Source organism: Neodiprion lecontei, chromosome 1, assembly GCF_021901455.1.
Source record: "Neodiprion lecontei isolate iyNeoLeco1 chromosome 1, iyNeoLeco1.1, whole genome shotgun sequence".
Taxonomy (NCBI): domain Eukaryota; kingdom Metazoa; phylum Arthropoda; class Insecta; order Hymenoptera; family Diprionidae; genus Neodiprion; species Neodiprion lecontei.
The window spans coordinates 9576938-9589006 of NC_060260.1; the positions used below are offsets into that span (position 1 = coordinate 9576938).

The window sequence follows — 12069 nt, forward strand, 5'->3', positions numbered from 1 at the left end:
AATACAATTGTGAAGGGCGACGTCACTTTCATTCCCTAACCGATGTTATTTTATTAATAACGACTTAACTATTGACAATTTCATTATATGAATATTTCCTGAGTCATCCAATTATGAATAATCTTAGTCGAATTTGTTCACTTTGCGGTAAAATAGTTATTTATATAATCCATAAGCCTTTCGTTACATATGTAACATTGTTCGAGATTTTTCAATAAAAAGGTCTTATCGAAAGATGTTAGCACAATTACACCTAAAATAATTGAGAGACCTTTTGTAATTGTATTACAAACACGAGTTATACTTAATATGCATCTTCATTTTATTGTTAGAGGAATTAATGAAAACACACTCCAACCGCTAGTTGGTATTCTAATTTTTGAAAATGTTTATTTGCTATTGTGCGATATTCCGAAAATCAGTTAATCAATATTAATAATGATGATATCATGATCTAAATTATTTAAACCGATATTACGCATTATATTATATTGCAGCATATTTTTGAACAACATTAATAATATATTAGACTGCAATATTTATACTTATGTGTAATTAATGTATATCGGTATGTGTAATAATACATGTATAATATCGATTGTAGTTTATTGTAAATTGATTTACATTTTAAAATATGCTATGTGACCATTATCTAGTGTAATATTCAACTATATAATATTATTTGTTTTGCATTTGCTACTATTTACGGTATCTTAACTGTCATTTATTTAAAGATAACAATGTGTTAGCAACTTCTCGCAAAGTCTTACAGCTTCAGTTTCATTTCATGAATTCTTAGTCGAGTAATTTCTATAACTGCTTTATATTTAAATTTTCGCACAGGCTCTGCTGCTATCGATTCTTTGCATTTCTGCTTCGAATTGATATTATTTTTCCTCACTGAGATAAATATTTATCCCGAGCTATCGAGAAATTCATTGGATAATTAAGTTAACTAATAGACCGGTAATGATCACCAGTTAGTAACATTTCGCGTATGGAACAAAATTACTTTCTAAGTCAAAAAATACTGCAATGTGCAATTATTTCGAGTAATTTATTTAGTTACGGCAGCTAGCACAATTTGAATAACAGCGTGAAACTTTATGCCAACTGTAAGAGTGGCTACTAAGTGTCAGAACAAAGTATATTGCTTACGTAGCTGATTGCAGTAAGATAGTTAAATAAACTATCAAACGATTTTAAAGAATATTAGGAGAACCAAATTTACGAATGGTTCAGTTCTGATCAAATTTGATTAGTGAAAATAATTGTAAATGTTTTACGTTTGAGCCCATATGCAGTTATTTTTGCCACACACTGCCAATAACAATGGCACAACAAGTTGTACTTGTTAATTAGTATAATTTATAATATATTGCTACTAATTATATTATATATAATATCATCTAATAATATCAATATAAAACCCTTCTTAATTTTATGAAATGGTAAATAACAGTTCATCACTCCCACCTGATAAATGCAAAGTGCAGTCTCGTCATGCGTTAATCAAAAGCTAAAAAATGGAAACTGATTCTGCAAGAGGGCACAGCTGATGTGTATAATATACTTAACTACAAAGAATGAGAAATTGATAAGACCATTGAAAGGATGAAAGACAGCGTCCTTTGTGCCAAGGCAGCTTTGGCGCGTATAGATCAACATTTTTCCACTATACGGATTGTAAGTTTGACCTAGAACCTAAATTACCTGCATCATCGAAATATTTGATCTCATTTTTATAGTTATCAAAAATCCCTCGTTACACGGTATGGTGGACTTTCTTACTTTGAGAGACTGATTTAAATTTTAAATCCAATTCTTTTAGCGTTTGTTTAAAATCTGCTGACGAATACCTGGCAGTTTAGTTAAGCGTCAAGGACTTTCTCATATGTCAATATTTTCACCAAGAAACAGCAAGGTGTACGAAACGGGTTGATTGTGAGCATTTAGTAAAGCCCGCTGTCAGGATCTGGTGTCTGATTCTCCAAGTTACAGGGGTGTAGGAATTCTTGTCCTCTCTCGTGGAGCCATTTATTCGCCACTGAAATTAAGGAACATACGTAACAAAAGTTAAAATAATCTTTTCTCAAGACCTGTAATGAAATTAACTGAAATTGCGCAGACTGACTATGATCTTTCTCTATATTGGAATCTATTATCTATTATTTTTACACTTTCAAATCCTACACCTACACCTTTGAGACTACTATATTCGGCTTATGAATTGTCCATTTCGCGCATTTGAAATGTATCTCAATCGCGTTAATCATTTTTGAATGGTTAATTCTCCTCATAACAGATACTCACCCCACTTAGAGCCGGTCAAAACTGGACATGCGGCGTGTCTCGTTCTGTAATCTCCTTCGCCATTTGGCTTCAAGTTGAACCAAAATGCAGCGCTACCCTTTCGTGGCCAAAGAGCAAGATTGATTTTTGTAAAAACAGTACCACCGCCTTGTTCCACATCAGTCATCTGGAATGTTTGAATAATGAATAACAATGAGTGATTATCAATGATGTATTAGTAATAATATTAACAAGTCGTACTAGTTTGCAGATTAAGTCTCTTAACTTCGACCTTAAATATAATAGAAGTAGAATAGAGTGAACCCAAATTAACTTACGTAGTAAAGGACCGTTGCGATACGATTTCCAGTTCCAAGACTTTTGAAAGCATTTTTTTCTTCTCGCTTCGGACGTAATATAAATAAAGTTTTTTTTTTTTTTTTATTAATAGTGCTTTACGATTTCAGGGGTAATGAAATACTCAAGTTTTTAACAAATCGGGCATGGAAGAGTACAATACTGGATGGACGCTAATATTATTATGTATTCATTAGTAAGCATTTCTTCTAATTTTTAGAGCTCTACGCCTTAGAGGGCTTTTATTACATTTTCATGTATTTGATAATTGTACAATGCGCGGAAAAGATGCAGTGACCAAAGAAAAAAGATATTATTCACCCTTGCAAAGTCAAAGTGGGGCTCGTAATGTCCACCAATTCCATAGTTGACTACTTGCAGCTCTTCCGCAGTATCGACAGTCAAGCTTGTCAGGTCCTCCACTCGCCTACTGACAGCCTTTACGTGTGGATGTTCATATTCCTGGAGCCAGGCACTTTTGCTGATACGATAATGCGCAATTTCAACTTCACCAGTTTTGTAGTTTTGGACAGTTGCTCTTTTAAACTAAGAACAAAAGCGATGCAGGTTTATTTCTCATTGAGAAATTTAAACTACATTGCCTGAAATTCTCCATTCTATTCCAGGCTATGCGTCGATTAATTCTTATTATGACTTACTCTCGGCTGAGCCATCCTCTTCACAGTGTCAATTTCTTCGTCATAAATTACATCGTGATATATCACGATTCTAGGATCCAAGTAAGCTTCTTCTTCCTTGAACGGCGCGATCTTGAGGAAGGGGATTCCCCGTTCCACGTAACGACATTTCAAATTTTTTTGGACGTCGGCTGGTAGCGTCACCTCTCCACGACACAGCATTTCGTACCGCTCCCTTTCCGTCAACTCTTCCCATGTTTTGATCTTCTTCTCAGCTACAGTGAAGGGCTGAAGAGTGAAAATCGTAAAAGTCAAATCGTGCCCGAGTTTCAGTTAAGGTATCTTTTACGAACCAACATGTTAAAATTTGAAAGTTCCTGTCGCAAAAGAATAATCTATCAAACTTTTCTCAGCTTTGTTTTCAAATATAATTGTGAACGGAAAAAATGCAGGTGCATTATTTAATAAAAGTCAATCTCTTATTGGGAATTGCCAAATCTAGACGATCGATTTAAAAATTAATGTATTTCAAATGAATAATATGATAAATAGAGCCCGCAGAGAGAAAAACTTCTTTTCACAGCAAATTCTCATTATCTATTAATGTCGCATTTGTAATCGCCAAAAAATCTGACAGGGAAAATCCTATTTATCGTATCATGAGAATTAAATCCTTGAATTCCATTTATACCCTGGGCACTCTTACTGTTGCCGATATGTGAATCGATTTGTTTTACTGTCATTAATACATAGATTTGATGATACCTTATGCCGATCGAAAAATGTCTACATTTTGTGCACGGTGTTGTTTCTGAGACTAAGAAGTAATGTTAATCGAAGTATTTTTAAACACGAGGCAACGCCATTTTTTATAAAAATGGGTTTGAAGTAGAGCCTCAGAAATTTTGGAATGTCACAAATCGGAAAATTATTGGATTTTTCCAAAAAATTTTAATTCTTCAAAGGATCAGATTTACTTCATTCAGCTCGCTTTAATATTTAAAACACGTAATGTCAAAGATTTTCGAAATTTTTAACTTTTTGAGACAATTTTTGCCTAGTTTCAATTATGACCACTGCGTGGAAATAAGAAGTTACCGCACGGTATTGCACAAAAATTATGCCTATCTTCGAGAAATCTGAGAAAAATTTTAGGAAAGAAAATTGTGATAATGAGAAACGGTAATGAGAAACCTGAAACCTTTTCCAGTACCAATTGATAATGAGACTGGTAATAAGAACTCGCGGAATAAGACGGTGAACGTTTTCTCAAGTCTTTTCGTAAAGAGTTCGTTGATTGAATGTCAAGAACATACCGCCAACTCCCGACTAATTGCTTGGATCACTTAAAAATTTTCTCGCCCACTCTACGAGGCATGGTTAGTAAGTAATTTCACAGACCAAATTCATAGCCTATTACGCAATAACATTCAAAAAGTTTACGAATGCATTCTTTATCAACCTTAATAGAAATAATGCATTTCCAAAATCCTCTCACGCTGCAAGTCATCAATTTTAAGCCATACGTCAATTGAAATTGACTTGAAACGATGTATTTGATATGTTTTGTGACGCAACACGTAGAGTATGAAAATTTTGCATACATGTAATTTAAAAAAACTTCCGATGTAATCTAAAAATGCCTTCATATAAAATGAAAAAGGACAGAAAAAAGTACAGAAACGTTTAGGTAGATCTGATAATAATAAAAACTCACTTTTCAATCACTATGAAAGTTACAAATTTGGATACATTTTTTTTCGAACTTATGTATACGTGCTACTTGACGGTTAACAGTAACGTGGGTAATTTTCCGAAGTGAAACAGGATAGAAGGAGCTGAAAATTGATTGTTGTTGCAAGTAAAAAATGTTTCCTTCATTCACCTGATCAGCTGGAATCGCTTCTTCCTGGCCGTCTTCGCCACGCTTCCGTCTTTGCTGGGTAATTTTTTTCTGCATTTCCTCTTGATAGTACGCGCGATTACCTAGAGCACGCTGATGGGTCGGTACTAGTTCAAGAAGTTCGTTAGTCATGCTGAGTGCGCGGGCGACGTTTCCTAGTGGATGAAAGATAGTTTATCGTCAGGATGATTGCTCCTCGCAATAAAATAACTAGAGAACACAGATGATGCACGGAGTCGTGGGATGTTTCATGCAGATGGGGATGACGTGGAGGAAACTTGTGCGCGTCAGAACCGAAAAAAATTACAGTTCATTTTTTCTTGTGTCAGGGAAAACTTGTACTTTACAAAATCGCCATTATCCTTAACGTTGGATGTTACCTAGGTAATTTACGTTATGCCGTTTTGTTATTTTAAACATTTAAAAGTGATATTTTTCGCTGTACTTTTCATTCGTTCAACTATCTTTATCCCAAAGGCTTTATAGTTCTTCCAACTAGAACCCCTCCCTATATCGTTTCAAATAAAGCAAAATGACAGAGAGCGAATTTCCCCCCGTTTTACCTTGCATGTAGGTCGAAAATGCGAGATACTCCAAAATGTCGGGTTTCGTGGTCGTAGTTCTATTGTGCTCTTCCTGGAGACGGTCCATGGCTTCCTGCATCCATAACACCGTGTGGTAATAGTCAGCATTGTTGTACGACTGCCTGCCTAGTTCGAAACAGTCCCCGGCTGCGAAACACGGTAAAGAAATTGAGTAATTGAGTAAAAATAATCGATTATACTCGATTAATTGGGAAAAAATAATCGTTCACTTTTGGTAATTCTTAACTCACCGCTGAGACCAGTGCTGTACTGAACTCCGTTAAGGACCCCCCTGGCAACGTGGGCAGTGTCCAATTTATACGTGTCCTGAAGCCTCATAAGCGCGACCGCAGCTCCGTTGAGATCCTCGTCTGTAGGGAACTTCAGGTCGTTCCTCGAATTCGTTATGTTACTGACGAAAGCCTTTCCGACGTCTTCGGTGATTAGTTCTTCGATCCGTTTCCAGTCGGTTGTCAAACGCTTCACCAGAAGATAAGCGTTTATTGGATTCGACAAGTACTGCTGGATGTTCCTCGACGCCTCCTCATGTTCTCGCGCGTAATCCTCGACATTTCTGTAATTGCAAGATTCCCAATTAGCTATATCTGCGAATAAAACGAGGTAACGGGCTTTCGCTTTTCATCGTTTTTGACGCGGTATTCGATTGGCGCAGCGTGAAGGAAAATGCACTCCTCAATTTTCAGATATATGCTAACTAGAAAGCTCAAGGATCATTTCAAAGATATTGCAGCTTTTACGCTGAGAAAAGTAGGTATCTAAATATAAATGCATTCTAAGTAGAAAGTTTCGAGACTATTCAGACGATTCTTTCAGCCGTAATAATCTGCGTACCACAGAAATTGTTCATGTGAGTAAAAATTTTTGTCAAATATAAAATATTACGCTAAATCTAAGTTTCCCAAAAAAGCGTTAGATGATGTTTACAAATTTTTGACTGATGGAGAGTATCAGATCTCTGGGACATGGATTCCGCTCAAACTTCTAAGATCGTTTCCTTGATCTAAAACACGAAGCCTACGTAGTTTTTTTCTCTTCACTGCGAGTAAAATTGATAATATCGGCAGTTTGATGAGTGAAATTCTACAATAAATGAAACCTGTTAGGTATTTTTACTTTATGTATGTATTAATTTTCGTTGGCCTCCGTTGAAGTTTCGATGACGGGATCTTATAGATTCAAGTGTACACGGATACATCATTATTTCAGAGCTATAGTGAAGTATAAATTGCGAGTCATCGACAATCTGTTCTACTGTAAATCGAGTAAAGAAGAACCCAGTATAGATGGAACTACGCATCAGAATTTCCATATTTTGGGCCAAAGAAACATCCGTATAAGTTCTTGCAGAATCCGTGACTCGGAGGTCTCATATTATCCTCGATAGCGCTTTTTATTTCAAGATAACTCACGATCAGCATCTGTCCGATGAAACGTACAGTCAGGTTGAAAAAGCGTTGAATCAAAAACGTAACCAAGCAGAACTTTAAATAGCGTCACTGAAACTAATCCAGTTACACTTGTTATTTCAACGATATAATAGAAATCTCATTATTCTATACTATTTTTTAACTAAAAGATCCACATTGCTCGTCTGATTCTAATGAACCATAGTTGATTTTATTCGTAAATGAATTCACCGCGGATCGTCCAAGTTAAATTTTGTTTAGCAATAACATATTTCTCATCGAATCTAAAGTTCAGCATCTGTAAATTGTTACGATTGTATAGGTGCAGCATTTTTTTCCAACTTACAAGGTCATGAAAAAATCAATCTCAAATAATTTCTAGGGAGTGAATTTACAAACAAGATCAGTCGGTGTCAAAACGTTTTTTTTTTCTAGATCACAGAGACTTTCTTGAATGAGATTAAACTCGCTCAGCTTCACTGCCCTGATCAATTTTCTTTCTGTGACGTTTTTTATTCGACATATTTTTAACCTGACTATACATCCCGTACACCTTTAAACGCCGATCTTGAATTAAGGAACTTAACGGCATGGTTTTCATCGCGAATGTTGTCCAATTTTTATGTTAATTTGGGGACATAAAACAGGGTAGTAGGTACACAAGGGTTTGACTCGATCGAACAATACGGGGGAACGCAGTATGGGATTTTCATCGAGTACATTAAGGGTTTTGAGGAGATGATCGGGCTAAATGAAAAATGAAGTGCTCGGAAGACTGGCTCAGGCCGAATATATATAATATACAGATTCTGCAGCTTTCACGGATCAAGGATAGGAGGATTTACGAGTATAAGGCCATGAATCGCGATGATACCTTCCCTTTTATTGGAGAATCCAATAACGGTCCATACCTATTTTTACTTATTTTTTTTTTCTTGTAATAAAACCCGAGAGATGATGGCCGTGAACGATTTTTCATAACGCCTCTTTACTCGCTGTCTATGTATGTATGTATACATATTATGTATCCGTCCGATACTCATCGATCTGTAATGTATCCCATACATTTGCTACATACCAAATACGGAAAATACTCCGTTTGAAAAAATTTCATACCTATAACCACTTTCTTCCGAGCAATTAAAATCTGCAATCCGATGCGAAGAGATTGAAAACTTGTTTCTGTCAACTTTCCCCGTTTTTCCCCACAAAACGCTCAACAATATTTCATACTCCAGAGGTATAATTAACAGACTTGTTTATACCTACCGTTTCCGAGAAGTCTTCTGTACAGATACCGAATGCTTTGAATAGCAGGCAACTATCGCTTATCTATATGCATATTGTATAATAATGAACAATGAGCTTTTGATACGTTTTCGGTGAAAGGGAGGAGCGAATACGCGTAACTAAAGCTTCTTGGAGAATTGTGATTTGCAGATTCGGCCTTGGCAGGGGATCGTTACGTCATGATTGTCTTTGTTCGTAAAAAAAAGATATCTGCTGCTGCTGCTGCTGCGAGCATGAACAAATCCTAAGATATTTTCATGACGTTAGCGTACTCGAACACGCTACGTCGAGCTTTCAAGCCCCATGTGCTTAAACGAGAAATATTTTCCAAATTAAGGAATACTATCCTACGTATAGAGCCAGCAAATAAATTGCGCCCCCCCCCCCCCCCCCCCAGAGACGTTATAGCGGATATCGAGTTTCGTGCCAAATGCAATGAAGAGAAAAATTTTTCCCGCCCCCATGCCGCTCATCAGCTGACGAACACATTAATTTCGTGCAGAATTGAGTTGTTTACGGCTGTCGTCACTGAAGCGAGACGTTTTAATCACAAGCCTCTATTCCTATCGATTTTAGTTTCCTCTTTTGCTGTTTATTTTTTTACTTCTATTCCATTTTTCGTTTATCATTTTGCCCTTCGTCCTAACGTTAGCGCGTATAACAGCTCGCATTTGCGATCGCAACGAGTAGATATAACATTCGGTTGCCGTACATGTAACTATAAAACCCTATATAAATAAATAACTGTATCGAATTTCGATTCGAATCTATTTATTTTTTTCAGGTTGGATTTTTAGGACTCGTTAAAAAAAACAAAAGAACAAAAACTTTTAAGGGTAAAAACATAACCGCGAGAGATTCGAAGTGATGGAAAATTTGAATTTTGCACTCGTATTTTGAGGTTTTCTGCATGTTATGATACTACTGTATCTGCATACTCAGATATAATGGACATTTAATATGTGGACACGCTCACAGAACTCGCATTCGAGGTGAGAAAATTACTTTGCAGTACGGAGTTCAATTTGAAACGGGCAGTGAAATGCTTACGCGGTAAAATTTGTTTAGGACGAGATGTGAAATTTAATTAAAAAGCTTACTGACCGGTATGTGTTTACACATGTGTGTGCATATTATAAAACAACTGGCTCGCGGGTTGTAAGCCATTGTTGCGTGTACCTATGTACTTTCATGCAAAACATCCCGTACATTCGTCCCGGTATCGCGGGTATGTTTCGTTTTTATTTTTCTGTAGAGCGCCAGAATAGCTGACGAAAATGATTTAAAAAATGTTGACATGAAAGAGACACAAAAATTGCTAATTGTAAGACTGTAAATTACTTGCACTTCGAATAATGTCACTCAACTGGTTTGACCACCCTTGCTATAAAGGTATTTTCGAGATTTTAATTTTCTGAATATAAATTATTAGTTTTTATGTCAGTTACCTTAGACTCAGCGTAAACAGATTTGGGCTTGTTCAAGGCAGACGCTCTAAGGTGACTTCGGCTACTGGTCGAACAGCATTTACCCCATAATCGATGGTGGCATGACGATAAGCCGCATGGAGACCATAGCGTTCGTTTGTAGGGCCACGAGTAGTAGCATTCAGATCAGCCAATGTCGTTAATTCATAGGAACATTCACATTGCTGCTTGGTAGTGTTTTATGTCTCGTTACCATGCTTTACAAATCCCATCACAGAAAGTGACAATTCCTTCGGTCGACTGTGACTCGGTGATAAAAGCGACGAGTCGAAGATATCTGTGCATAATTACATCAGACTAGACGTCGAAGACCCCGGGTATGCATCGTTTAAAATCAACGATGGTGTGTAAAAGTATCACGCAATAATCGCGAGTGAGTTCAGAGACAGTGTTCCTTCTATTTTGAAAAAACGTGTATAAGCTCATCCAGCGAACACAAAAAGTTCGAACGTGGAACTAGCATGGCAAGAAATATGGCACCGTGAAGTCGACGCAAGAGGCAAAGAGCTTCGCTGAGTTGCAGGGTCATCGACTCATAATTAACTCTGTCGTCAATTAACGGCTAAATTAATTGAAATTGCGTTACGAAAGTGGCGAGGAAGCTTTCCGCGCAGCAATATTACCCCGAAGCTGCGGTAGTACGTAATAATTATTCTTGGGAAAAGAGAGAGTGAGATGAAGTTTTAAGGGTGTGTTCAACGATCTTTCCGTACCGTGGCCGGATTTATCTACTCCCGGACAATGTCACTGCGCGTGTGAACTGTGATAATAGGCCCACCTTGTCCAAATTCAAAAAAAAAGAAAGAAAAAAAAAAACGTATCGACTGTAACGATATTTGGAAAATAAATAACATGCGATGTTACTACTCGGTCAAAATAATCTGTAGTAAATTATTACTACTTTAAGTGATATTGAATAAATGTGGGAGGAAAAAGGTTGACATGTTTCTGGAATTTACTCAACTTTTCAGTGGAAATCTGAATATCTCAAAACCTTATCGTTCTTGCTTCGTTTAAACGAATACTTTATTCATAAGCAGCTAACGTGAATTGGGTATAAGAGGTACTGTTAGTGACAGACCTCACAGCCGGAAACTACAAGTACCAAAACTTCCTTTTGTACTAGCTATAGGTCTCACAGTCACCCTTCTCGATAGACTCAAAAACAACATAGAGGGTTCGGGGTCGATTTAACGACGAATAACATGGCCACCAGATACGAAACTGTACTTCAGGGTTTATTGGACAGGCTTTAAATTCATTCGATCAGTAATTATTCAACGCTTGTGTCAACTTGGGTAACTTTCGAACGGTTATCCGTTCAACACGGGTCTCGTCGCGAGCAGAATCGGAGTAGACCCTAGGATGACGTGTACAGGTACCATCTCACCTGAAATCATCGTTCAGTACCTGTACTGTTTTAACAGCAAGCCGCGTCGGTTTCCCGACACCGCTACACCAATTTTGTGTGATTTGTTATTTATTTTCAAGTGTTCTTGATCCGCGGACTGTGATAACCACGCTGGTTTCCCAACGTGTCAACCACCCCGGGTCAAAACCTCAACCACGAGGCCCCGGGAATAAGGCCAGCGCGAGAATCCCCAACCGGTCTTCTCGGTTGTGCTCTCGCATCTAATTACTCGATCACTGGTACATTAGAAACACGATCCAACGTCATTTAGTAATCAATTCGATCATTATGAGCCTCGATTCGTCGAGATGATAGCCCCACGTTCACACTGTTCACTGAATCACTTTCGCACACGTAACGAGCTACTGTCAACAAGACTCACGTGTTTTCTCTTCCGAGTTTCGACTAATACTGATCTGGTTTTGGATTCTTCTTCGTATTCTCCTCTCGCTTGCTCTCGCGGGGATTTTGAGAACTTTAGACCGTATTGTCTTGTTGACCACTCGCCGTTGTGTGCGTGAGATTAGCGTACTTGGCTTCATTCACACACACATCGTAGTATTATGATACATCCCGTCCCTTTACTAATCTCTAGGTGATCTATAGCGGTCGTTCACCCCCTCGCCTTACCATACCTCTCTGGTATTACATATGGTTTCAAGTAACGCTCGTCCAAACTG

At 37.4% G+C, this 12069-nt stretch overlaps 1 protein-coding gene across 5 annotated transcripts in view; it reads right to left on the reverse strand.

The window, feature by feature from the left end:
• Positions 1–312: 312 nt before the first annotated feature.
• Positions 313–12069, reverse strand: part of LOC107219263 (prolyl 4-hydroxylase subunit alpha-1) — a 146199-nt gene continuing 134442 nt past the window's right edge. For 2 of the 5 annotated variants that reach the window (XM_046729911.1, XM_046729912.1), the window contains exons 3-10: positions 6026–6348; positions 5754–5921; positions 5173–5345; positions 3309–3575; positions 2971–3195; positions 2631–2696; positions 2314–2479; positions 323–2047 (exon numbers count right to left, since the gene is read on the reverse strand). In XM_046729911.1, the coding sequence (XP_046585867.1) occupies positions 1953–2047; positions 2314–2479; positions 2631–2696; positions 2971–3195; positions 3309–3575; positions 5173–5345; positions 5754–5921; positions 6026–6348 (1483 nt within the window). In that variant the 3' untranslated portion in view covers positions 323–1952. Of the gene's footprint in view, positions 2048–2313; positions 2480–2630; positions 2697–2970; positions 3196–3308; positions 3576–5172; positions 5346–5753; positions 5922–6025; positions 6349–12069 lie in introns of all 5 variants that reach the window. The other 3 variants (XM_046729909.1, XM_015657432.2, XM_046729910.1) reach the window with 3 other exon arrangements.